This window comes from Notamacropus eugenii, chromosome 5 (genome assembly GCF_028372415.1).
Source record: "Notamacropus eugenii isolate mMacEug1 chromosome 5, mMacEug1.pri_v2, whole genome shotgun sequence".
Classification (NCBI taxonomy): Eukaryota; Metazoa; Chordata; class Mammalia; order Diprotodontia; family Macropodidae; genus Notamacropus; species Notamacropus eugenii.
Window position 1 is genome coordinate 274,348,517 of NC_092876.1, and position 26,008 is coordinate 274,374,524.

The window sequence follows — 26,008 nt, forward strand, 5'->3', positions numbered from 1 at the left end:
AGAAAGGCCACCAGCTGTGAGGCAGTGGAGAAGGCTTTGAAATGTCTTAGTAAGATTAAGTGCTGTTTACTCTGCAGCTCCAGAGCCACTGGCCTGAAAAACATCTCTATATTAGGTGGGTACGAGTAAAGGAAAGTTCTTAGCCTGACTTCCAGGTTTCTTTCCAGTTTAGACAGGAAATCTAAATTGGAATTGAGGTGACAGAACTGGATTTGGAGCCAAAAAGTCTGAGTGCAAATTCTACCTCTGATACTTGCTATCTGTGGGACCATGGGCAAATCACTTCTCCAGGCCTTACAATCTTCTTTTATAAAATAAAGTTGGCCTAAATAATCAACAAAGGGGCTTACAATTCCAAATTGTGAGTTTTTATGATCTGCACAGGCTCACCTGAGTACAACTCCTGCCTCTGCCAGAGGTCCAGAAGCCTGTTCCCTCTCTGGGGCTTCTGTTTTCCCCCTCTAACATTTTTATTGTTCAGTTGCTTTTCAGTCGTGTCTGACTCTTCATGACCCCATCTGGGGTTTTCTTGGTAAAGATACTACAGTAGTTTGCCATTTTCTTCTCTGAAGAAACTGAGGCAAACAGGGTTAAGTGACTCACCCAAGGTCACACAGCTAGGAAGTGTCTGAGGCCAGATTTGGTCTCAGGAAGATGAGTCTTCGTGACTCCCGATGTAGCACTCTATCCATTGTGGCACGTGCCTCTGTGCAATGGAACTGCTCCATTTTACAACTATGAAGGACAACTAATAAATGAATGAGTCTAAAGACACTGAGGACTAAGACTAATGGAGAGATGATTCAAGCAGAGATAATTGGATGTAGCTGAAAGTGTACAGTATCTGAAGTCAGAGAACCTAGGTTCAAATCACATGCTATGTAACTAGGGGCAAGTGATTTAACTTTTGTGGACTTTCACTATAAAACGAGAGCTGGACTAGATAGCATCTAACATTCCCCACCAACTCTTAGCCCCAGACACTATGAACAAATGATAGGACGTGTGAAGGGCTGTGGGATTGTCCACCTCAGGTCTTCTGGCACTGAGGGAGTTAAATGATTCCCTCAGCAGAAGCTCCACTCAGTCAGTCAGTCTATAAACATTTATTAAGCACCCACCGTGGTACTAAGCACCAAAAACACAAAGAAAGGCAAAAGACTATCCCTGCTCTCGTCGAACTCATAATCTAATGGGGGAGACATGCAAATAAGCCATATACAGGATAAACAGGAAATAATCAGCAGAGGGATGGCACTAGAATGAAGGGGGACTGGGAAAGGCTTTCTGTGGAAGGTGAGATTTTAGGTGGGACTTGAAGAAAGCCAGGGAAATAGGGAGGTGGAGATGAGAAAAGAGAGGATTCCATGCATGGGGGGAGAGTGGGGGCAGCCAGTAAAAATGCCTGGAGTCCAGAAATGGAGTGTGCTGTTTGAGGAACATCAAGAGAAGCCAGAGTCAATGGATCCAAGAGTATGTGGGAGGGTGGGAGTGGTACAAGGAGTAAGAAAACTGGAAAGGCACACGAATGGGAGACAGGCTATCTTTTGAAGGGCTCTGAAAAGAGGATTTTGTATTTATATGGGTCAGGGGACCAGGCCCCCCCACTCCCAATATAGGTCGGCAATGAGACTGAGTTGGAGCATTCCACCTCCCCCCTTGCCTTTGTGTCAGCATCATATAATCACAGCCCAGGGTGCCTCAGTGGGCTGCCCCTATTCCAGAGCCACCCTCAAAGTTGGAGAGCAGAGGACAGCCCAGGTCCAGAGTTCCAGCAGAGTCACAGGAAGCGTGTGCCAGAAATTGGCAGAGGGTAGAAGGAGCAGGCTCGCCTAGCACCCCCCTGCCTAGAGCCTGACTCAGGCAGATTCCTCTTGCTCTGTTTCCAGAGCTGCAGGTCCAGCCTCCTCCAGCTGCCTCCGTGCTACAGTCTCCCCGAATGACAGGCTTCTACTTCCCCAGCCTGGGGAGAGCAGATGAATGCCAGCAAGGCTGATCTCAGCTCTCCCTTCATGCTGGTCTATCTGGCCCTCCCTTCATCCTTCTGCTGGCCTCCTTTGGCTGGGGTCCTGCAGTCCATTTGGGGCCCTCCATCGCAGAAAGAGAGTTTCATCTGCTTTTCCTTCTTTGCTCTCTGCAAAGGGTTAGCATTCTGTTCTGGGCCAAGCAGATTTGTTTGTTTGGTTGGTTTTGGTTTTAGCCCCACATCATCTGGCTTCTGGATGTCCACACCATTCACCAGCAAGATATCTCCACATAACTTCCCTTCTTTTTCTTTTGTTCTTTGCTCAATACACTTTTCCACATACTTTGACAAAAAGAAGAAAACAGGAACAGAGAGAGAAGTAAAGACCAAAAGTATCTGAGCTTGTGTCTGCAGGATATGAGAACTGACCATCAACACAATGCCACTGGACAAATCAAACCCCTTGTTTGAATGAATTAACCGACTTATTCGATCATAGATAGGGTCATAGATTTAGAGTCTGGAAAGGACCCTGAGAGGCCGGCAAGTCCAACCCCTTTGTGTTTCCATTTCTCTGTTGTCATGGTCCCCTTCCAAAACCAAGGAGGAACGCTACAGAGGAGGAAACCAAGGCACAGAATGCTAAGTGACTCGCCTAGGGTCATCCAACCAATTGAAAACACCTTCCAGAGTGGGAATCTAAGATTCTACGCCCTACATCATTCAGGCTCTCATTCCAAATGGTCCAGGTACCAGCTCTAATGACGACTAAACCAGAGAAAATGAGAAAAGAGAAAATATCTAGTGTTGAGATTGCCTCGTGCCCCTGTGATTTGGGAAAACCATCTTTTGGATGACCTTGGTCACTCCTCGTCACCACACCTGGCCTCAGTTTCCACATCTCTGAAAGAGGTCTACAGCTTCCCTCTGAGTTCCTCTAGGGCCCTGGCTCTGCAACCAGGAGAGACGAACCGCTCCCAACCTCTTCTGTATCCTAAACTGCGGCTAGATTCACCGCTTTGCCCTGAAACCCCCCTTGCATTTCTCCTGGGAAAGAAAAGCCCCTTCCCGGCTGCCAGCTCCGCAGCCAGGCCACCGATTGGTGTTCCCCGCTAATCCCAGATGATGGTGGGGAGGGGCTGGCAGGAGGAGGCAGCCATGTGGTTACTGCTCAGTAGATTTTTTTTCTCCTTCTTCATTCCTTTTTCTTTCCAAACAGGGAAAAGTGTTTCCATGCGGCTGGGGAGCGTCTCTGTCACAACCTCTCCTCTGGGGAAGAGCTTCATCCCCGATCTCTCTCCTCCCACTCCCAGCCGAAAGGAGAAGGGTGAGCTCCAGGCCCCTCCCCGGGGGGCTGCGGAGTCGGAGAAGGCAGAGGCAGAGGAGAAGTGGGCGAGGGGGAAGAGGGAGGAAAGAAGTCGGGGTCCCTGGCTGGCACATGGATGCAATTATACGGAGCGCATGCCAGAGACGTTGCTTTCCATTCCGTGCAGGTCTTCTCCGTCTGCCTGACGTGCCCGGGACTTGGGGAGCCACAGAGGGGAAAAGTGTCCGAGCCCTGAAAACGGAATGTCTTTCCTGGCCATCCTCTTCCTCGGTGAGTGTCTCGGGGACGACACGTCCCCAAAGGGACGTATTGTCAGGAGCAGCGGCAGCAGTTGGAGGGGAGACGAACTTGGAATGAAATCATTTCCCCTCATCCCCTTAGTGGAAGGGCCGTCTCTTTCTGCTTCAGGGCAAATGGGCAGCGCATCTGGGCAGGAGAGGACTGTAAATTCTGCCTTGTGGAGTGCTGGAAACATCTGTTCTCTTGAAGGGAGTCCCATAAAAGCATTTTTAGTTCTTGTTTGGTGGCAGCATTTTCAAGGTGCAACGTTGGCCTCTTGGCCATTCACCATCTGAAAGTTGGGACCCCCTTTGGGTTGGCTTTTGTTTGGGGAGGAAAATTAGGGAAATGAGCTTTGGCTTTGATCTAGGAATGTTCCTTCCAGGTCCCTAAGGTGGGGGAAGGGGCTTTTTTTGTTTCCAACAGGCGGCTCAAACAACTAGGATTAGAAACAGATGTGTTAAAGTGTAAGTGAGAAACAGAGGGTGTAGTGAAGGGGTTGAAGACTGGAAAGATAAAGAAAGAATGAAAATGGGTCATAAAAAGGAGAAACAAGAAGGTAGAGACCCTGAAATGTGACCAGACGGAGTGGAAAAGAAGAGAAGGAAAGCTGAGAAAGGGTAGGGAGAAAGAAGAAAGGATGGGGAGCAGGAAAGGGAGAAAAAGAACAACTAGGACAGAGAATCTGAGAATAGGTTAGGGGAAAAGGGGAGAGGAGGACAAAGGAAGATGAACCAAGTAGGATTTGGGGGGATTGGTGTTTTGTTCTGTTTTGTGTGTGTTTGCTTTTTTGTTTTGTTTGGGGGAGTGTGTGTGTATGTGTGCGTGTGTGTGTGTGTTTAAATGAAGGGAAGACTCCAGAGAGGAAGGCAGAAGCTCTCCTGGTCATCCATTTGGGTGTAACTAACTTTGGTCACAAAGAATTTGTGAGCCCATAAGCCTCAGTCAGATCTCTCCCTCCATTCCACTCTCCAGACTGAGCTGACAGCAGACAGGTTTACGAAAGAATACCTGTCAGGGATGTGTGTGGGCAAGAACAGGCAGGACGAGACTGGGATTGCCTGGAGAGGCAGCCACAGAGGCAGGGTGGGAGCTCAGGGTCCCAGGAAAACTGATTAAACCCACACATGAGGAGGGGCTCCTGACCACCAACGCTACAGGGCCAGGGAGATCAGAAGGAACCTGGAAGGCAAATCCTCCAGGAGACTGAGTTGAGAAAATGGAAGATCCAGGACTAGCTAGAGGTCAAAAGGGTTCAAGGATGAAGTGAGAAGGGCAGTTCCCTAAAACAGAGGGGTAGAAGTTTCTGTCATACATCAAAGTGAACTTGAAATTGAGTCCTCCCCCCGACACATGCATGCATACACACACACACACACACACACACACACACACACACACACACACACAGAAGACCAGAAATAAAATGACCATTTTTTATCATTGTCTCCGGTAACATTGCTGTTTACCTAGGACTGTAGCTAAAGGAATTTAGATGTGATGTCCTATGCCTGTGAGGGAGGTTTTGCTATGGTAAGCTATTCAGCACATCTGGGTGTTCCTCTCATCATGGACACACCATCTTGGCTACCCTTTAAACCAGAAGGTATTTAAAACATTTCAACTCCAAAGTCACACTATCCAAGAGTCTTCCTATGACTAATTCTCTGAAACCCGTACATGTGGGGTTGACAGAAAATTTTTATAAGAACCAGTCCCTGTTCTGATAGAGTTCACAGCCTACTAGAAGGGTATGACATCTACCTAAATGAGCAGAATACAGAATAATACCTGCTAAGGAATTGAGAGGGTATATAAAGTGCTACATGAGATATGAGAGCATCATTACTAACAGGCAGAATTAGAGAAGACTTCATGGAATAGGTGATATTTGAATTGGACTAAAGGATAAGTAGATATTCAATGGGGAGAAAAGAGGGAGAGGTGGGGAAAAGAATTTTCTAGGCACAGAAAAGCACAGAAATGACCATAAGCAGAGGTATAGAAATGTGAAAGTGGGAGGTATGTACTGGGAATGATCAGTAGGTCAGGTATGCCAAAGCATCGATTGCATGGAGGAGATCCATACAAGATAACAAAGGAAAGATTTTAAAACCTGCCAGTATTTATGAAAGTCAGCTAGAATATTCTAAACTATGTGTATTAATGGTACATGCAACAACTGAGTTCATGAGCATGAATGACTGCACTTGATAAGGCAGTGTGGTTCAGTGGAAAGAATTCTGAGATCTCTGGAGACAGAGGACATGGAGTCACTTAACCTCTATAGGCCTCAGTTTCCTGATCTGTACACTGAGGAGGTTGAACTAGGTGACTCCCATGGTCCCTTCCAGTTCTAAAACTGTGATGCCCATGATTCATGACCTGGGTTCAAATTCCAAGCTTGGTCAAGTCATTTCACCTCTGTAGGCACCACTTTATTGACAACACAATGAGATTGAACAAAATCCAATGAAAATAGTGCTGACTCTGGAGTCAAAGAACCTGATGCACACAGATGACTTTGTGACCTTGAGCAAGTCACAGCTTCCTCATTTGTAAAATGGGATTAAAGTCAATGATCCCTGAGGTTCCTTCCAGCTCTAAGTCTATAAGGGGAAAGGAAGAAGATTTATACAGCACCTACTATGTGGTACCAGGTATTGTGCTAAGAACTTTGTAAATATTATCTCATTTGACCCTCACAGCACCACTGGGAGGTAGGCACTGATATCCCCATTTTATAGTTGAGGTAACTAAGGTAAAGTGACTTAAACATGTTCACACAGATTTAGTGTCTGAGGTCACACTTGAACTCAGATCTTTCTGACTCTAGGCTCAGTGCTGTAATGTCACCTAGTTGCCTTCTAGGATTCCTCTCCTTTCAAATTCTAAATTCCATGACCCTCTTAATGGACTGAACATTCTAGGCAAAACATCCCACTGATTCATTCATTCATTCAACAAATATTTATTGAAAGTCTATGATGTGCAGCTGTTGTTGCTCAGTCATTTTTCAGTCATATCCGACTCTTTGTGACCCCAACTGGGATTTTCTTGGCAAAGATACTAGAGTGGTTTACTATTTCATTTGCGAGCTCATTTTACACATGAGGAAATTTAGACCAAACAAGGTTAAGTGACTTGCCCAGGTTCACACAATTAGTATCTGAGACTAGATCTGAAGTCATGAAAATGAGTCTGCCTGATTCCAAGCTTGGTGCTCTATTCATTGTGCCATCTAGCTGCCCCTACAGCTCAGTAGGAGACCTATATGCTCTCTATTCTCCTCTTACAGAGTTAAGGTAACTTTTTTCCAGTGAGGATAGCTGAGATGTTTGAGGTGGGTAGGGTGACTGATATTTTCAAAGAACTATGCTTTCATCAAGGTGAATGTTTCTCTCACAATGACAGACTGAAACATGTCCACATTCCATGAGTTACTGTGGCTAGAAAATTCATTATCTGATGGCCAGCCTTCTGGAAAAGAAGCCCTCCACTCTTGGCTGGGATGGTCCACAAATGGCAGCAGCTTAATCTCTTGCTAGGTCTGCACTTGACACCTTTACAGAGATGAGGATCTGCCATACCACAAAGAGCCTCAGGCAAAGAAACGAAAACAACTGGGAAGAATTCAGATTCATCCGGGTTTACCTCCACTATAATGCACACAGGATAAATGAAATTACATAATAAAAGTAGCACATTTCTATAGCACCTTTAATTCTACTCAGTGTGGTCTCATCATTTCCCTGTATGATTGGTAGTCAAAACAGCTTTATTCACATTTTATAGATGAGGAAATTGAAAACTCAATGATTGTCCCCAGAGTCACAGAACTAGGAAACATTACAGTTAACACTTGAACCCAAATCTCATCTCCAGCACTTAGCACAGTGCCTTAATTAATGTTCATTAACTTAACTTGATTCACTTGAGGTCCAGTATTTATTTATTTTTTTCCTCTAGACCACAGCTGTAGTGGAAATTATTGAACTAAGATCAGAGAGCACATTTATCATGCAAAATTCTTTTTTGTAAAGAATTTCTTTGTAAACAAATCAACAAAATCCAGTGACCTCAAGGTCTGTTTGTCAGAGTGGGGAAGAAGCTTTATCATATAGAGCCCTTCTCTGAAATGGTTTTCAGTCTATGGTCAGGTTCTTAACCTAGGGCCATGGGGGCTAGGGAAGGGTTGAGAACAACAGTGTGTGTGTGGAGAAAGAAAGAGAGAAAGAGGGGGAGGGAGGGAGGGAGGGAGGGAGAGAGAGAGAAGAAAGGAGAGGAGAGAGAAGAAAGGAGAGGAGAGAGAAGAGGGGGAAAAGAGGGAGGGAGGGGAAGTGAGACAGAGACAGAGAGAACTGTTTTCAATATAATTGACTTCCTTTGCAATCTGATGTATTTAATTTTATGCATTTAAAAAAATTATTCAGAGGAGTCCATAGGTCTTATTAGACTGCCAAAGGTGTCCATCCAATAAGTTTCCAAACTCCTGATCTAAGGAATATGATTTGTAACTCAGAAGATGCTTTGGAAACTGAGAGCTATTTTTCCATTGTCTCTAGGCTCTCAGAAGACATTTAGCTTGAATAATACTGAGGACAAACCATTTAATTTCTCGATGCCTCCGGTTCCCAATCTGTAAAATTATGTAATATAGTTCAGGTCCTATTTACTTTCCTGGAATCATAGACTGAGAGCCACAAATGACCTCAGAAATCATCTAGTCCTACCCCCATCATTTTATAGATGAGGAAACTAAGACTCCGAGGTTCAGTGACTTGTCAGGGGTCATTGAGCTGCTAAGTAGCAGAATCAGAATTTGAACTCAGATCGTCTGGCTCTAACCCAGTATTCTTTCCCCCTGCAACCTGCTGATGGTTTTCTTGTAACTTTAAAAACACTATTAAGTCAAAAGATGTGAGCTCGGTGATGTGGGCATTCTGTCTGGATGTACTGATACAGTCATTAGGAGGCAGTGTGGTGCTGGCTGTGCCTCATTTTATCAGCATACATTTTGTCATTGATTTCTTTAATACCGCTTCTGAAAACCTAAAGCCCTGTATAAGTGGAAATTGCAATAATTGTAATTATAGTGTCATTATTATTTGTACTGTAGTCAGAGCAGGGTTATTCATGTGACTGAAATTCAAAAATACTACTTGAGAATGATGAAATGAGCCTCTAGGAAAGAGAAGCTCATAGCATTGTTAAAGCTCCATCTAGTCCAGCCTCTTCATTTTACAGATAAGGAAACTGAGGCCCAGAAAGATGAAGAACTCTGCCCAGAGTTACAGAGCCAGCTGGTGACAGAACAAAGGCTAGGACTCTCCTGACCTCTAGACCCAGCTTTTACCAATCCTGCCTAGCATAGCAGATTCTTTCCATACAGAAGTCACTCTTGCCTTTCTCTTTAAGTGATTCTGTTCTGCAAGATTTCAGTTGTTTCTCTGATCATTCAGTTCCGTGAAATAAAACTAAAACTGGGCATCAGTTTGATTCTTGAGCTGTTTTTGCAAAACAAGGTTGACTTTTCAAGCATGGATGTTGTAACTTTCAAGGTAGATCTTGTACTTGGAAACTCATGAGTTTCTAACAGTAAGTGAGGTGTGGAAGGTGGGGTTGTTGAAGAAAGGAACTGAGTAATCAAGCCTGAAGACATGTATGTGTGTGAATAGGGTATATGTGGTTTAATTTACATGGGCCTGCTCATACTTGGCAAGGCTGTTTAAGATTGTGGGGATCGTGAAGAACAGATGAGAAAAATGCGCAGCTGTAAGTTTGAAGTAATGCATAATATACTGAGGCCCATCATTTATTTTCCAAGGCAGTGCCAATTTCAAGATAAAAAATATTTCTAAAAGTTTATTGCTATCTTTTGTTTTTATAACACCTTCATTCGTGAACATGATATGATAATTCCTCTCCTCTTCCCCTAGCGTAGATGAGACATTTTTCATAACACAAAAATAATAATAAAAAAAGTAAATTAGTTTAACAACCCTAACCAACACATCAGCCTAGTATGACAGCACAGGCAATGTTTCACACCCATAGTTCTTCATTTCTCCAAGGAAGGAGGTATTTTTTTTTCCATCTTTTCTTCAGGATAAGCTTGGTCATTAGAACTACATTTTTGTGGGTGGGGCGGGGAGGGGTTGTTGTTTCTATTTATACCAGTCTACTGCTTTCCTGGTGTTGCTTGCTTTAGTCCACATCTGTTTATAGATATTCCTATAATTATCAAAACTTCCTGACTCTGGCTAAGAAATAGAAAGGATCAATGGAACAGAGCAGACATACAATTTACAGCAGCCAATAAACATCATAACCTTGTATTTGACAAATGTAAATACTTAAAATTAGGGGATAAGAATTCATTATTTGGTAAAAATTGCTGAAAAAACTGGAAAGTAGTATGGCAGAAACTGGGCATGGACCAATATTTCATACCATTTGCCAAGATAAGGTCAAAATACATACATGGCCTAGCTTAAAAAGAGATATTTTATAAGAAAATTTTAAAAAACATAGAAATATTCCTTACCAGGCTTATAGATAGGTGAACAATTTGTAAATAAACAAGAGTTAGAAAGCAAAGTTAGATGTAAAATGGATCATTTCAATTACCTTAAATTAAAAGAGTTTTATACAAACAGGTATTCCCATGTTTTTCTTAATATTTAATATTTTATGGAATATTAATAATATTCTATCTGTGCACGTACCTCCGTCTGTTTAGTTATTCCCCAATCAATGGGCATCTATTTTGTCTCCAGCTCTTTGCTGCTACAGAAGTGCTGTTGTAAATATATTGGTATATAATGGACCTTTCTTTCTTCTATTGACTTCCTGGAGATATATGCCTAGCAGTGAGATCTCTGGGTCAGAAGATATACTTTTAATGAGGCTTCCTGAAAGGAGTAGCCTGTGTCAGAATGATGCTCCTATCGTCGATTTGGACAATGTGACTGCCATAAATACTCTGGGATGTCCCCATCACTGTGTCCATTGTCCAGCAGCATTCGGTCCTGCATATGGCTACTGTGTTGTGGACACGCAGCCTCATGACCAATCCCCACTTCAGGAAAGAACATTATTATAAGTTTGATTTTGCCTCAAGGCGAGGCTAAAGGCAGTCCGTGCAATGGCCAGGGTACACAGGGCATTCTGTTAGGGTTCTCATGTAGAGGGTTCTTTGTACCCACTGAGAATCCTATGAATAGTTTATATACAGAAAGAGCTGAAAGCCTTCATTTACTCATGGCAGTGAGGTACATTAGTATACATTGTTGCTGTTGTAAAGTTATTTTTCAGTCGTGTCTGACTCTTCATGATTCCATTGGGGGTTTTCTTGGCAAAGGCACTGGAGTGGTTTGCCATTTCCTTCCCCAGATCATTTTACAGAGGAGAAAACTGAGGCAAACAGGGGGAGGATCACATAGTCCAACACTCTATCCGCTGCCCCAATATAGATGTTACTACCCATATTTTACAAATGTAGAAACTGAGGTTTGGAGAAGTTAGGTCTAAGGAAGGGGAACTTGGGTGTTTTGGTAAGTTGACTGATGTAATAAGAAAAGTAATGGACCCAGAGCTGGGATTTCTGAGTTTGAATCCAGGCTTTACTCACTCTGGGACCATGAATAAGTCTCTCTGAGCTTTGATTTTTTTCATACATAAAATGGAGATAATAATGCTTGCACTCATAAGGTAGTGTGGCACAAGGGATAGCGAGATGACAGGAAGACCTGAGTTCACATCCTGCCTCTGACTCAGACTGACTGTGTGACCCTGGGCAAGGATCACTTAGCGTCAGGGAACTAGAAGACAGTAAGTTGCAGAAAAGGTTCTGATAAATAAGTACTGGAAGAAGTTCTTCATCAGAACCTTGCTACTCTGATGAAATCGCAGATCTTGTCCCCCTTCCATACCATTCACTTCACACACGTGGGTGTGAGGTAGGCATCTTACAAACTTTGGAAAGCTATAAACATTTAAACTGTTATTTGTATTATCAGTGTAGTTGTAGTGGCTAGAGGGGCCAGCCTTAGATTCAGGAAGAACAGGGTTTAAATCACACCTTTGACACACGCTGGCTATGTTACCATGTGCAAAGTCATTTGGCCACTTGGCACCCCCAAGAAACTCTTTAAGCAGGCTGCTGACCTTCATTGGTGAAGAAAGCTTCCACACTGGGAGTCCCCCATGGCAGTGAAATCAGAACTCTAGACCTTCCTCCCCCTGCCAAATAAAATAAAATAACTCTCTGGTTAACTGAGTAACCACATGCGTTATTCATAGATGACCCATTTCCTGTCTCAAAGACATTTCAGAATCTTGGTTCATCTTTCTGAAAAATATTTACTCTTCAATAACTCCAAAGGCTCTCAAAATGCTTTTGGGACATGAGTTTGAATAGCAGTTGTCATGGAACAGATATGTGGATGTATTTGTAGAAGGTCCAGGGGATTGGGCTACCTCTTGTACCGACATTTTGACTCACTCCAGTTGTTACATTTTTTGAATAAATAGTTGATATCAGCTTGTGTGCTTAACATTTGTGTCTTTCTCCAGAAACTGTGCTAAATGTGTAAAAAACAACTTTCTTATTTCAGCTTTACTATAGTTTATACTGTGGATAAATAAAGGTTTGTTGGGTTTGGCACCAGGCAGACCAAAAAAGGGGGTGGTTGAATTTTTTTTTTGCATTTGACTTCCGTCTCCCCTCTCCTCCCACCATAAAATGAAGGCAGTCACACTATTTAGTGTGCATAGACGACATTAAGTCTGAGAGTTATTTGGTTTCAATGGGACAAAAGCAAGGAGTGGAAAGATGTTTTGTCTTGTTTTGTTTTTGCCCACACTGGGGATAGAAAATGAATGGCTAGCTTCAGAGTTGTTCCAGAGTTGGTATAGAAAATTGGCAGTTTTCAAAAGCAATGCAATAGTGAGAATGGGGTCATCTCAGGTCAATAAGAGATGGGGCAGACAGCAGACACTTGGAGGACGAGGAGACCAGTTAAAAGAGCCTCCTGGGATTTCCATAGCATACATCACTAAAGAACTAACTCAGAATAGCGGATGCAGCAGCAGGCAGCACATCCCCCCTGCCCCTGCCCCGATCTTCCCCTACGCTGAAGTCCTTGGTTCCACAAGGTCTCTCCAGCTGGATTCTATACTGTCTTATAGATGGTGCTCTTGGTTGTCTCTTGTGTGGTGGCTTTTTTTCCCCAGGTACATTCTAAGCTCTTGCAAGCAGCCAGAGGTGAAGTAGAGAGAGATTGAGACTGTTCTGGGTTAGAGAAGCCCTGGGTTCTAGTTCCAGATCTGACACTTATTAGCTCTATGACTTTAAGCAAGTCATGTAACCTCCTAAAGCCTCTGTTTCCTCATCTGTAAAATGGGGATAATATTGATACAATTACCTCCCAGCGTTTTGTTCAGAAATCAAAATATCTACGTCTCCCTGGTGTCTAGAGGATAGCAGACATTGAAGATGCTGATCATTGGTTGATGGTTCATCCAATGCAGCCTTCTAATTTTAGTTTAAAGTTATATCGATACTTTTTGTTTCTATAAGACAATCATTTCTGTATATATCCAGAAATATCACCTCCCCCCATTAAATCCTTACTTGTAGTGAAGGAAACCAATTAAACCAAAGCAACTGACACAGCGACCAAGCCTGACAATGTATGGAATGTCCTGCCCCTGCAAGCTGCCGCTCTGCCTAAAGGAGGCAGATATCTGTCCTTATGTATTCTCTGGGACCCAGATCAGCCACTACAAGTACTGCAGATTTGGCTTCCATTTAGTTGCTTTTCATCTACGTTATTTAAATATACACAAACACACACATATATAAATAATGAGCACTTAAAATCTTGACTGACTGATGGAGAACTATATACACGTACACACACACATCACATATAACTGTTGTTCAGTTGTTGCAGTCATGTCTGACTCTTGATGACCCCATTTGGGATTTTCTTGGCAAAGGTACTGGAGTGGCTTGCCATTTCCTTCTCCAGCTCATTTTACAGACAAGGAAACTGAGACAGAGTTAAGTGACTTTCTCAAGGTCACACAGCTAGTAAGTATCTGAGGCCAGATTTGAACTCAGGAGTTTTCCTGTCTCTGGCCTGGTACTCCATCTACCATGCCACCTACCTGCCACATAGAGTTATAAATTTACAATCTATATAGTATATGTATATATGAAGGCTATATATATATGTGTGTGTATGTATATATATGTGCACATATGCATATGTATATATGTACTATAAGCACTTACTGTATATCATATATATAACTTACATGTGATATATGTATGTATATATGTGTGTACATGTATGTATGTATTATTCTCCATTCAGTCAAGAAGAATTTATTAAAGGCTTACTTTGTGTCAAGTATGTGTTGTTGTTCAGTCATGTTCAACTCCTCATGATTCCATTTTGGGTTTTTTTGGCAGAGATACTAGACTGGTTTGCCATGTCCTTCTCCAGCTCATTTTCTAGATAAGCAACAGAAGCAACCAGGGTTAAGTGACTTGTCCAGGGTCACATAGCTAGTAAGTGTCTGAGGCCAGATTTGAGCTCCAGACCTGACATTCTGTCAGACACTTTATCCACTATACCACCTAAGTTGACAGGCATTATAGTATGCAAAAGGGATACAAAAAAGGGACCCCCTCAAAAATGGCTCTGTTCTTTAAAAACTTAAAAAGCATTCTAAGAAGAAGATAACATTCAAACTATGTAAACAGAAGCTCTACAGAGTGTTAATGGCAGGTAATCACAAAAGGAAGGCACTGGAGGAGGGGAGGTGGATAAGGTGGTGTGGGAAGGAGACAGATTACAGAAAATCTCCTGGGATTTAAAGTGAAGAAAGCCAGGGAAACTGGGAAGCAGAGGTGAGGAGGGAAGGCATTCCAGGTTTGGAGGACAGTCCTGGAAAAAACAGGAATTATGAGCTCTTGCGTACAAGGAACGGAAAAGGCTTGTGTCTTTGAGTCACAGAATACGAGGAAGGAAGGAAGGAAGGAAGGAAGGAAGGAAGGAAGGAAGGAAGGAAGGAAGGAAGGAAGGAAGGAAGGAAGGAAGGAAGGAAGGAAGGAAGGAAGGAAGGAAGGAAGGGAGAGAGAAGAGAGGGAGAGAGGAAGGAAGGAAGGAAGGAAGGAAGGAAGGAAGGAAGGAAGGAAGGAAGGAAGGAAGGAAGGAAGGAAGGGAGAGAGAAGAGAGGGAGAGAGGAAGGAAGGAAGGTGTAAGGAGAATGGAAAAGTAGGAAGAAGATAAGTTGGGAATCAGGGCTTAAATGACCCCCCAAAAACAAAACAAAACCTTGCCTTCTCAGTGGAGTGGGGGAGGGACAGAATTTGAATTCAATTTTTAAAAAATATGTTATAAATACCTAATATTTAAAAAAAACCAAATATTCCCCAAAAGGGCATTTTGCATTTCATACTGGCAATAACAGGGAGACACTGAAGTTTACTGAATAGGAGGCTGATAGACAGATCAGTGCTTTAGGAAAATCATATAATAAAGGATGGATTGGAGTGGGGAGTCCAACCAGAAGGCCCTTGCAATAGCTCAGGTATGAGAGCATGAGAGCCTGCCCCATGGTGGAGGCTATGTGGGAAGAGAGGAAAGGGCATATCAAAGAGATGATATAAAGGGAGAAATGACAATATTTGGCAACGGATTGATATTGGAGTGTGTAAGTAAGTGTGTAAGAGAAATCGAGGGTGACACTCAAGGTTCCGGGTCTCAGTGACTAGAAGGACAGAAGTGCCTTCTACAGAAACTGGGAAATTTGGAAGAGGGTAGAGTTTGAAGGAAAGATAATGAGCTCTCTGGTCTCGAGTTGTGTTTGCTTCACTCTGTATCAAGTCAGAGGAGGCCTCAACCTCCTCCTTCTGTAAAGAAAGAAGTTGGAGCCCAGAGTAGCAAGGTGTCAATGTTAAACTCCAGGACGAAGTAGAAGGAAAGTAATAATAAGACAGGTAGAATGGATTTCCTGTACCAGGAGAAAAACACATATTGAACTGAGACAGCTCCAGACATGTCTTTATTCCTGTTTATGACCAAAAAAAAATTTTTTCAGGTCCCTGGAAGGCAAATCTCTTGGTGACTTCATTGTTTAAATTTAGTTTTGAGTTTGTGGGGATCGTTAAGACTGGAAGCGATGGCCCTTGTAACCCAGGCTCTGTCACTTCTCATTATTTCCAGTGACAGTTTCAATTATTTCCAATCACCATTCCAGGCATAGGATGGAGAACAAGTCAGATGCTCCAGCACAAGGCCCTTCTTGGTGGACCAGTCACTATAAATAATATTGTTTTATATTTTTTATGACAACAGTTTGGGAGTTTCAAAGCTCTTGGTATACATGACTTCATTTCATCGTCTTCACAAAAACCCTCTGGGATAAGGTAGACAAGGTGGGTTTTATTGCTCTCATCTTACAAATGAGGAGATGCAGATTTGAGGTGGTTATCGATTTACCCCCAATCACCCAGCCTTGTGAAGATAAGGCTAGACTCCCGCTCTTCTGATTCTTGGTCCAGTGGTGTTTCCATTAGGCTGTGCTGTCTCCCCACCCTAGTCTTCCTGTTGAGATGCATGAACTACTGATTTACCAGTAGTCACTTGGGAAGGCATCTAGGAAAAAGGAGGATAGACTCCCCAAAGTAGACAGGGCAAGTAATGTTAAGCCACAAGGGGGTATGTTTGGGTGACTACTACTACCCAGTTTCTAGAAAGGTTTCAACCAAAGAGTCTCCCCATCCTGCAAGAAACATCATTTGGCTTCCTGGGGATCTTTGCTACTCAGCTCTCTCTCTCTCTCTCTGTCTCTCTCTCTCTCTGTCTCTCTCTGTCTCTGTCTCTGTCTCTCTGTCTCTCTGTCTCTCTCTCTCTCTCTGCAAGAAAGTAGCATGAGAGCCCCAATACAGGTAGACACCTGCTACTCACTTTGCTCATTGTCAGGCTATTTGCACCTCATTTACATTTGTTCAAGGCTTTAAAAATGTACCCAGGGCAGACACATGCAAGTTTTTATTTTTGTTCTTCAAAAGTTAGCCACATGATCAGAAATAGATATGTGTGAGGTCCCAAGAAGTTTTAAAATAATTACTAATTGATATAAGTCCGCAAGCTAATCAGTTACATGGGCCAGAGAGTGTTTAGACCCTACTGGTCTACTTTATGAGTACTACTTAATGAAAAAAAAAAAATTTTTTTCTAAAATAATTCAGGTGGGCTGCACCATGAGGTCCTGTACCAGGCTTGAAGCCCTACACTTTACAATACTTGTTGGCTTAAGTGTCAGACTGGACTGGTCTACCTGGAGATAATGACTAGTTGGACTCTTCCTACTTACACCCAATCCCAACTGCAACCCTAGAGACAGGGACAGAAAATATAGAAGCCTGGTCTACATGGAATAGATTGGTGTGGTCTATAAAGGACCCAACTCCCCTGTTCCCATTGCGCAGATTCTGATGTGTGGTCTTGTGAATGTTGAAAAAAGGTATTTCCTAAAACATCCATCTTTGCAGACAGTCCACTGGTTCTTCTCTAACAGACTCACACTGACCTGGAAAATGTGTGGAATTCAGTATCCTTTTCAGCTTTTTGGGGAATAGAAAACCTCAAGGTGAGAAGTAAAATGCCTGCGTATTTCCCATCAGCCTGAAGGCTAAAGGCTGTGACTTTTTTTTTCCACTTCCTTTCACATGGGCCAAGTTGGGTGTCCCAGATTTCAAAGGACCTAGAATTCTTATCTAGATTGGCTCATTGGCCCAAGAAGCCTCTGGATTCTAGTTTTAACTCTGCTCTGGTCTTCATCTGATACTCCCCAGGGTACTCTGAGCTCAGAGAGAGCTATCACTCAATCATTTTCCTATGCCTTCAGAGAAGTGTGTACAAAGGTCATCATGGATCCATAGGCTCCCCTAATAGAATGGCAGAGCTGGAAAGGACCAAAGAGATATGTTAGTTACATTCTAACATTTAACAGATTTAAAAAATAATCTGAAGTCCCAGAGAAGTAACTTCTCTAGGATGACCTTCCTGCCTCTCACATTAAGTCCCTAGGGCTGTCAGTCTCCAAAGCCCCAGGCAGTCTTGCCTTTCAGCCCAGCTACTTCATCTTGACCTTCAGATTTCTTTTCTTCTGGGACAAACCAGCATCTTCTCAGGATGGAGCCAAGAAGAATTGTAAAGGAGATGAAGTTGGTCTTTCCATCTCCACTCATACCCTCCTTTTTAGCACTGCTCCCTGGAACTAGCACTGCCTTGCCTCTTATCTTCCTTCTGTGGAGTGTAATGGAATGTGCATTAGACCTAGAATCAAGAGCCCTGGGTTCTAATTCCATTTCTGCCATTTACTAGCTGTAAAGTCATGGAAAAATCAATTTCCCCATCTGTAAAATGGGGGTTATATCCCAGAGGGCTGTTGCAAGATTGATGAAAGAATGAGTATGAAAGGGCTTTGTAAAGACAATACCAGTAAAAAAAGGTACTATTCTTGAACAGCTGTGTTCTTAGATGACTATCACCTTCCCAGGGTTTAGCCCAGTATCTGGCCTGTGTGCTGAATTTCAATGAATGGTCCATACTATTGATGTACTAATCTGTCCTAAGATATTAGTTGACTCATGAAACCCAAAAGGAAGAATTTCTAATGCTAGAAATGCAGGCACCCTGACAGGTGATAAGGGAAATATAATAAAGACAGGTAGCATTTATAAAGAGCTCTGAGGTTTGCAAAGCACTTTACAAATTGTATCTTATTTTATCTTCCTACCCCTCGGTGGTAGAGGCTAATATTATCCCTATTTCACAGATGAGGAAACGGAGGCAGACAAAAGTAAGTGATAAATGACTTGCCTAGGGGGCATATAGTTAATGAACATGTGAGACTGGATTTGAACTCAGGTCTTAAAAGTCTTTTCTGAGTCATCCAACTGCCTAATACATAAATATAACATGATATATGCGCACAATCACATCAAAATTCATGGGAAACTTGTCTAATCATGAAGTTGCTCCTACATGTAGAGGTGAGAGAGGCTGTATGGCATAATAGAAATGGCACCAAATTTAGTATCAGAGACTAGGTTTGAATCCTGCCTCTGTCACTTATTTTAGACAAAATGATCAGCTCTTTTATCTTAGACAAATCTCTTAATTTCCCCGGGCTTTAGTTTCATCATTAGTAAGGCCAGGGGTTTGGACCTGATTATCTCAAAGATCCCTTTCCCTGCTCACATTCTGAAAAGCTCCTTTCTGAGGGAGTAGGTAGGTTAGTGTAAAGTTAGGAAGTCACTGTTAATTTTTTAGTTGTGTGTGACCCTTCGTGATCCCATTTGGAGTTTTCTTAGAGAGACTAGACTGATTTGCCATTTCCTTCTCCAGTTTATATTACAGATGAGGAAACTGAGGTAAACAGGGTGACGTGACTTGTCCGGGGTCACTCATACAGCTAGTAAAGTATCAGAGGTCAGATTTGAATTTAGGAAGATGAGTCTTCTTGATTACATACTGGGCACTCTATTCACTCCACCACCTATCAGAATTAGGAAGGCCTGTATTTCAAATTCTGTCTCAGACTTTCACTAGCTGTGTAACCTAGGGCAAGTCATTTAACCTTTTGGTCTCAGTTTCCTCATTTGTAAAATGAGGGTGATAATAGTACCACCTACCTTAACAGGTTTGTTGTGAGGATGAAATGAGGTAGGTTATGTAAAGGGCATTGCAAACCATGAAGCACTATATTAATGTTGCTAGAGAGCTAGTCACCCCAATGCCTCATCCTGGAGTGGGAGTGACCCTGGCTTCTCTAAGGAAGTGAACCACAAGCTGTAGCAAATCCTATCAAGCTGGAAATGCTTTAAATCAGGGCTCAGTCTGTATGTCTGGCATTCAAGGATTATTCTAGCTAACACTGGGGAAACTCATCATTACTAACTGATCGTCACCAGAAAGTCAATGACTGTGATCAATATTTTCAGTCACAGAAAGTATAGGGGAAGGAAACGTGGTAGAATGGGAAGAGTAGGTAATGAGGGTCCAGGTTCTAATTTCAGCACCATCACTTAGTAGCTATGTCGCCTTAGGCAACAGTTTCCTCCTTGGTAAAATGAGGGTATTGGATGAGATCTCTAAGCTTGGCCACTCTAAATCCTATGATGCTACATATATAAAGCACTTCAAAATCACTTAAAAATGTAAAAAGGAATTAAATTCTGTGTCACACATAGCAAAATCACAAATCCTAGAGATATCATATCTGAATCCCAGACTGTAGGATATGATCTAAGCTTAAGCAAGAAAAAACAGTCCTAGAGTTGACTTCAGGTTGACTTAGGCAGCTTGGATAATGCAGTGGATAGAGCACTGGGTTTAGAATCAGGAAGTTTCATCTTCCTGAGTTCAAATCTGGCCTCAGACACTTACTAGTTGTGTGACCCTGGCCAAGTCACTGAACCCTGTTTAACTCAGTTTCCTCTTCTATAAAAGGAAATGGCAAACTAGTCACCCCAGTATCTTTGCCACGAAAACCCCAAATGAGCTCACAAAGAGTGGGACAAGATGGAAACAACCCAACAAGTTGATTTCACTTCACAAAGAGAAGTCAGACCCTCCAGCCATGTTAGATTTTACTGCTTCAAAAGCTTAAGGAGCACCTCCACCCTCTTCTAGATGAAAAATAAGTCTCCAGTCCCTCCTTAGTGTGACATATTATTTGGGTACCTCTTCTGTGCAAGGTTTTGTGCAGGGAATTCAAAGCCTCTTGAGGTTGCCTTTCTAAGACCCCATGTAGCAACCCTGCCATGTAGTAGCAGAGGCCCAGGTCTCCTTTAGCCTTGGGGAATTTCTGTTTCCTGGTTTTCTGTTCTAATTTCTCCCTTTGATTTCATGAGTGGATGAGTTTAGAGGATTGTGGGTAGAGGTGGGGAAGTGAAAACAAGTGTCAGGTACAGACATTTCATCTAACTGATCTGAGAAGAGTATATCAGCAAGACTGATGAAAGGTTAGGAAGAGAGTGAGGAGATTAAAGGTAATTAATTAAAATTAAATAAGTTAAAGGAATTTAATAATAATAGCAACAACTGACATTTATAGATAGCCTTATTGCCTTTTGAAAACACTGCTGCATTTTCACTCCTCACAGCAACTGTGTGAGGTGGGGTAATAACTACATTAATCTCTCTGCAAGCCTTCAAGTGCTTAAAGTGATTTGTTATCATTTTTCAGTAGTGTCCAACTCTTCATGACCCCATTTGGGGTTTTCTTGGCAAAAGTACTGGAGTGGTTTGCCATTTCCTTCTCCTGCTCATTTTATAGGTGAGGAAACTGAGGCAAACAGGGTCACACAGCTAGTGAGAGTCTGAGGCTAGATTTGAACGCAGGTGATTGAATCTTCCTGACTCCAGGCCCAACACTCTTATCTACTGCACTTTCTAGCAGCATATGTATATGGTAATATATATATGTATATATATATATATACACATAAATACTATATATAGTATTTAAATATAAATACTATGTATTAAAATTATATTATATATAGTATTTATTCGATTTTAATATGTGGTAGTTATTATTACTATTATTTCAAAGGCAAGGGACCCAAGGCTCAGAGAGATTGACCTGTGGTCATATAGCTGTTATGTGTGGGAGTCCTCTGCTGATTCAGACTTAAGTGATAAGCATTAAACTTAAAGCTTCAGGACCTCGACTGATGCAGGATGGGAATAGGAGACACTTTCATCTACAAGGAATGAGAGACTAGAAGGGATTTTGATAAAGCACAAGCTCTGGGGGGTTAATGTGATCTACTTCCAATTTTTTTGTTTGTTTTTGTAAAAAAATAATCATCTTTTATAGAGATAGGATGCCCTACTGCCACAGTTTTCAAACTTTTTGGTAAAGAACCTCTTTATACTCTTAAAAATTGAGGAACCCAAAGACATTTTTTGTTTATTTAGGTTATGTCTATCAATATTTACCACATTAGAAATTAAATCATCTTAGTATGATGGAAAAATCATTTTGACCTCACAGACTTCCTGAGAGGGTCTAGATTCTCCCAGGGGTCAGGGGACCTTCCTTGAGAACTAAGTTTAATCCTAGGAGTCAGGAAGACTTGGCGCCAGAACCTGCCTCTACCTACTAACTGTGTCCCTTGGGACAAGTTATAGGGCCACAGGCTTAGAACTGGAAAGGAACTTTAAGGTTATCTATTCTAACTTCATTTTACAGATGAGTGGACTGAGTCCCAGAAAGGTTCGGAGTCACACGTGTAGTAACTGGCAGTCAGACAAACTCAAATGAGGATCATAGGATCATAGAATTGCAGCTTTAAGGGACCCTAGAAGCCCAAGTCTAGGTAGTCAACACCCCCATTTTACAAATGAGAAAACTGAGGCCAAGAGAGGGTTAAGCATCTTCCAAGGTCACACAGATTATAATTGTCATTCAAGTTGAAACTCAAAACTGATGCTAAATTCAGGGTTCCTCCCACCACACTTACGTCTTAGCCTCTATGTTCCTCAGGGATGAGATCACAGATCCTTTGATATCAGTATTCACCTTCCCTGGAAGGCTTTATGGTTTCACTGAGACATTATTAGCCTTTGCTCTTTAACTGGAGAAAGTACCTGATAGCAAATTGATTTGTGCATGAACATTGTGAAATTTTGTCTGTCCTTAGTGCTTTCCAAACTGATGCATGACCCAGACTGCAGCAGACAGTCCCATGAGGGCACTTAGAGACTTGGCCTTGAAGCAAAGTTATGACTAGTGCACAAAGGGTTAAGTGTCCGGTGGTGGTCCTGGAAATTGTGGGAGAATGCTACATTTCTAGCCCACAAATCCTTTCCAAGGATGCTGACAGGGGTGTCTGGGATGTGGCTTCCTATCCTACTTGTGTCACAAATTTGCCCCAAAGTCTCAGTTATATCACCTTAACCCAGCCTTGCAAATAAAGAACAGGATGATTGACCAGCCTTTCCTTTCCCATAGGGATTTCACTATTTGAGCTACTAGTAAAATTAATGCAACCAATGCCCCCAAGTAAGGAAGGCCATGGGCTCAGATTTAAAGGTGAAAGGTACCTTAGAGGTCATCTAGTCCAATCGCCTTGTTTTAGGGATGAGGAACTTGAGGTTAGAAAGATCAAGCGCCTTCTCTCCCAGTTCTAGGGTCAATGCTCATTCCACTATAACACACTTGTTTATTTATGAAAATGATCGACTATATTGAGGAAGGAGGCAGCTTAGGTGGCTCAGTGGGTAGAGTGCTGGCTGGGTCTAGAGTCAGAAAGACCTGAGTGTAAATCTGGCCCCAGATACTAATTAGCTGTGTGACTGTGTGCAAGTCACTTTACCTCTGTTTGCCTTCATCCAGTGGTGAAGGAAGGAGCAAACTACTCCACTATCTTTGCCAAGGATACCCCAAGGAGCTATAGACCAGGCTCACAAAGAATATCATGCACAACCCAACAATAACAACATACAGAGGAAAGATCACTGACTTTAGAGTCAGAAAACTTGGGTGCAAATCCCACCTTGGACACTTAGTACCCGTGGGATTTATTCAAGTCCCTTAATTTCTCTCAGTTTACTTATTTATATACATAATAATCCCAGTACTTATTTCACAAGGGGTTGTGAGAATCGAATGAATATAAGGTATTTTACAAACTTCAAAGTTATAGAAATATCTGTCCTTATCTTTGTTCCAGTCTCAGCAGGTCCCTGTTTACCCCTGAGTGAAAATGGCATCACATGAGCTACCCCCTGTTCTTTTGAAAAGCTTCAGGTTTTCTTTCTCTTTGTCCCCTTGTGGTAATACTACAGGGCTGTGAAATTTTTGAGATAAAAAGCATTGAGAAGGAAGGGAAATTTCATCTTTCTGGAACCACAGAGAGCAGCCTTGGACTGCCAGAACAAAGCCAACCCACATATCCTCTATCTTCACAGACTTCCTTTCTCTAATACATAGCAGCATCCAGGCCCTGAGTTCTTGTCTGATGTATTGGGGTGAGGGAGCTGGAGGAGGGGAAGGCACAAGGAGGAAAAAGTTGAAATGACAAGATTAGAGGAATTTCAGTATCCGCAGGGGGCCCTATTAAACTCCTGCTCTCCAGGTAAGCAGAGGCTCTTCTGACTGAGGATTTACAGATGCTTTCTGTTCATCAATTCATTTCCCCATATCTCAAAACAGGACCTAATTAGATTCATAGTGAATAGAAAAAGGGTGCGTAAACTTCACAAGAAGATATAGAAAGCACACATTTCATTCAGAGAGCATTATTGAGTACCCTGTGCCCAGCAAGGGGCTTGTTTGTTTTGTGGGATTTCTTTAAAAAAGTCTATGAGACAAATGTCTTCTACTTGGTTCATCAACCACGTAGTAAACTAAACAATAAGCAAGGTGATGGGTCAAGTAATGCAAAGACAAATAAGGTACAGTGGGTGCCCCCCCAAAAATTTACAGTCTATTTGGGGAGAGGTTAAATAAATCTAATGCAACATAAATTATATTACAAATTGAGGAGTTGGGGATTACAAAGGGTTATTTAAGACTGAGGAAAGAAAGATTACTCATGCCTGAGAGTAGAGAAATCAAGGAAGACTATCTGGAGGAGGTGGGTGGCATCTGACCTGGGTTTTGAGGAATATGTAGGATGTCAAGGACAAAGAGAAAGAGAAAGAGAACATTTCATAGAATTTTGCTTGTGTTTCCCTTATACACTATTTTTTACAATAGCTATTGTGTATGTGTCATATCCCACTTGCTAAAATGTAAGTTCCAAGAAGGCAGGAATTTGCCTAAACTTTGGCTATCCTCCAGCAAGTGCTCAGCACCATTGGTGCTTAATTAATGAGCTGGGGACAGAAGGAGTACCTAGGTGGCACAGAGCACTGATCCTGAAGTCAGGAGGACCTGAGTTCAAATCCAACCTCAGACAAGTACTAGCTGTGTGACCCCAGGCAAGTCACTTTACTTTGATTGCCTCCCCAAATAAATAAATACGTAGAAGGTTCCAGGCATAGGAGGAAGAGTACAGTACACTTGCAACAATTACAAAGCCATATGTGTGGGGGTGGAGCATTAAGTGGTGTGGGGGAGAGTGTTGCTCAACACAGTGGAAGGTGGGGAAAGGGAGATATCTTTGTGACATGAAACCTCAAGGTGATTTTAATTTGTTTTTTGTTATTTTATTATTGGTGATTATATTATATTATTATATTATTGTTCATTAATTTGTCTATTATTGGTGATCTGGAGCAATCTGCCCTGTCTTTGTTGATAATTTGCAAGTCTTCTTTTGAGAATATTTGTTCATATTCATTCAGAAATGACCCTTGATCTTACATATTTGTATTACTTCCCTCCATATTTTGAATATCAGACTCTTATCAGATATAGTTCATACAAAGACTTTTTTTTCCCACTGACAGCTTTCCATCTTATCCTAGTTGCATAGATTTTGTTCATGCAAACACTTTTCAATTTTATATAACAAAATTATCTATTTTATCTTTTGTAATGCTTCCATTCATTGTTTGATTAAAAATCCTCCCAGCTAGGCTCTCTTTAAAAGAAGGCAGTCTCTATCAGAGAGTGGCACATGGATGTGGACGATAACTATAAAAACAATTGAATGTAAATTTAATTTTTCACACCATGCTAAGTTGGAGAAGAGAAACCAGGACTTCCCTACAAAAAGGGGAAATGAAATAGATTCTGGGGGGAAAATGCTTTAAAGATGGACTTCACACAAGTGTAATTTTATTAAAGGGTGATCATCACACCATCATATAACTGCTTATTCTTCCTGCTTAATTGTGTGTCAAAAGAGGATGCAAAGTCCATTGGAGCTTTCTAGTTGACCAGGAACACTGGTCAGTTCAAGCTGTTGCCCTCATTAGCTCTACCAGCCTAAGCAGATAGAGTAGGCTCCCTCTGGGTATGAGGAAGAGGATTTTCAGGAATCTGAAACCAACTGAGGAAACAACAGATCCACATCCTTTATCTCATGTTCTCTGCAGGACATGTATCCTCACTGAGTAAAATGATGGATGAAATCACCCACATTGTTTAAAGTGTACTTTCTTTTTAAAAAAAAAATCAATGGCATATAGTTTGAATTTGGTAAATTAAATGTACTGCATATATTATATACACACACGAGTATGTGTGTGCACTTATATGTGTGTACAGGTGTGTATATGTGTGTACACATATAGTGCCTGTGTGTGTATATACACTATATATATATATATATATATATATATATATATATATATATATATATATATATATATATATATATAGTGTATAGTGTTGCTCCCTAAGCAGCACAGACATTCCAGTGCTCTAGTCCCTTTAGGCTAGCCTTT

The 26,008-nt window shown here is 41.9% G+C and overlaps 1 protein-coding gene across 1 annotated transcript in view; it reads left to right on the forward strand.

The window, feature by feature from the left end:
- The first annotated feature begins 3,299 nt into the window (after nucleotides 1-3,299).
- The window catches only part of CLMP (CXADR like membrane protein), a 121,897-nt gene continuing 99,188 nt past the window's right edge, over nucleotides 3,300-26,008 (forward strand). The window contains 2 exon segments of the mRNA XM_072612907.1: nucleotides 3,300-3,519; nucleotides 3,521-3,563. Coding sequence (XP_072469008.1) covers nucleotides 3,409-3,519; nucleotides 3,521-3,563 — 154 coding nt within the window. The 5' untranslated portion in view covers nucleotides 3,300-3,408.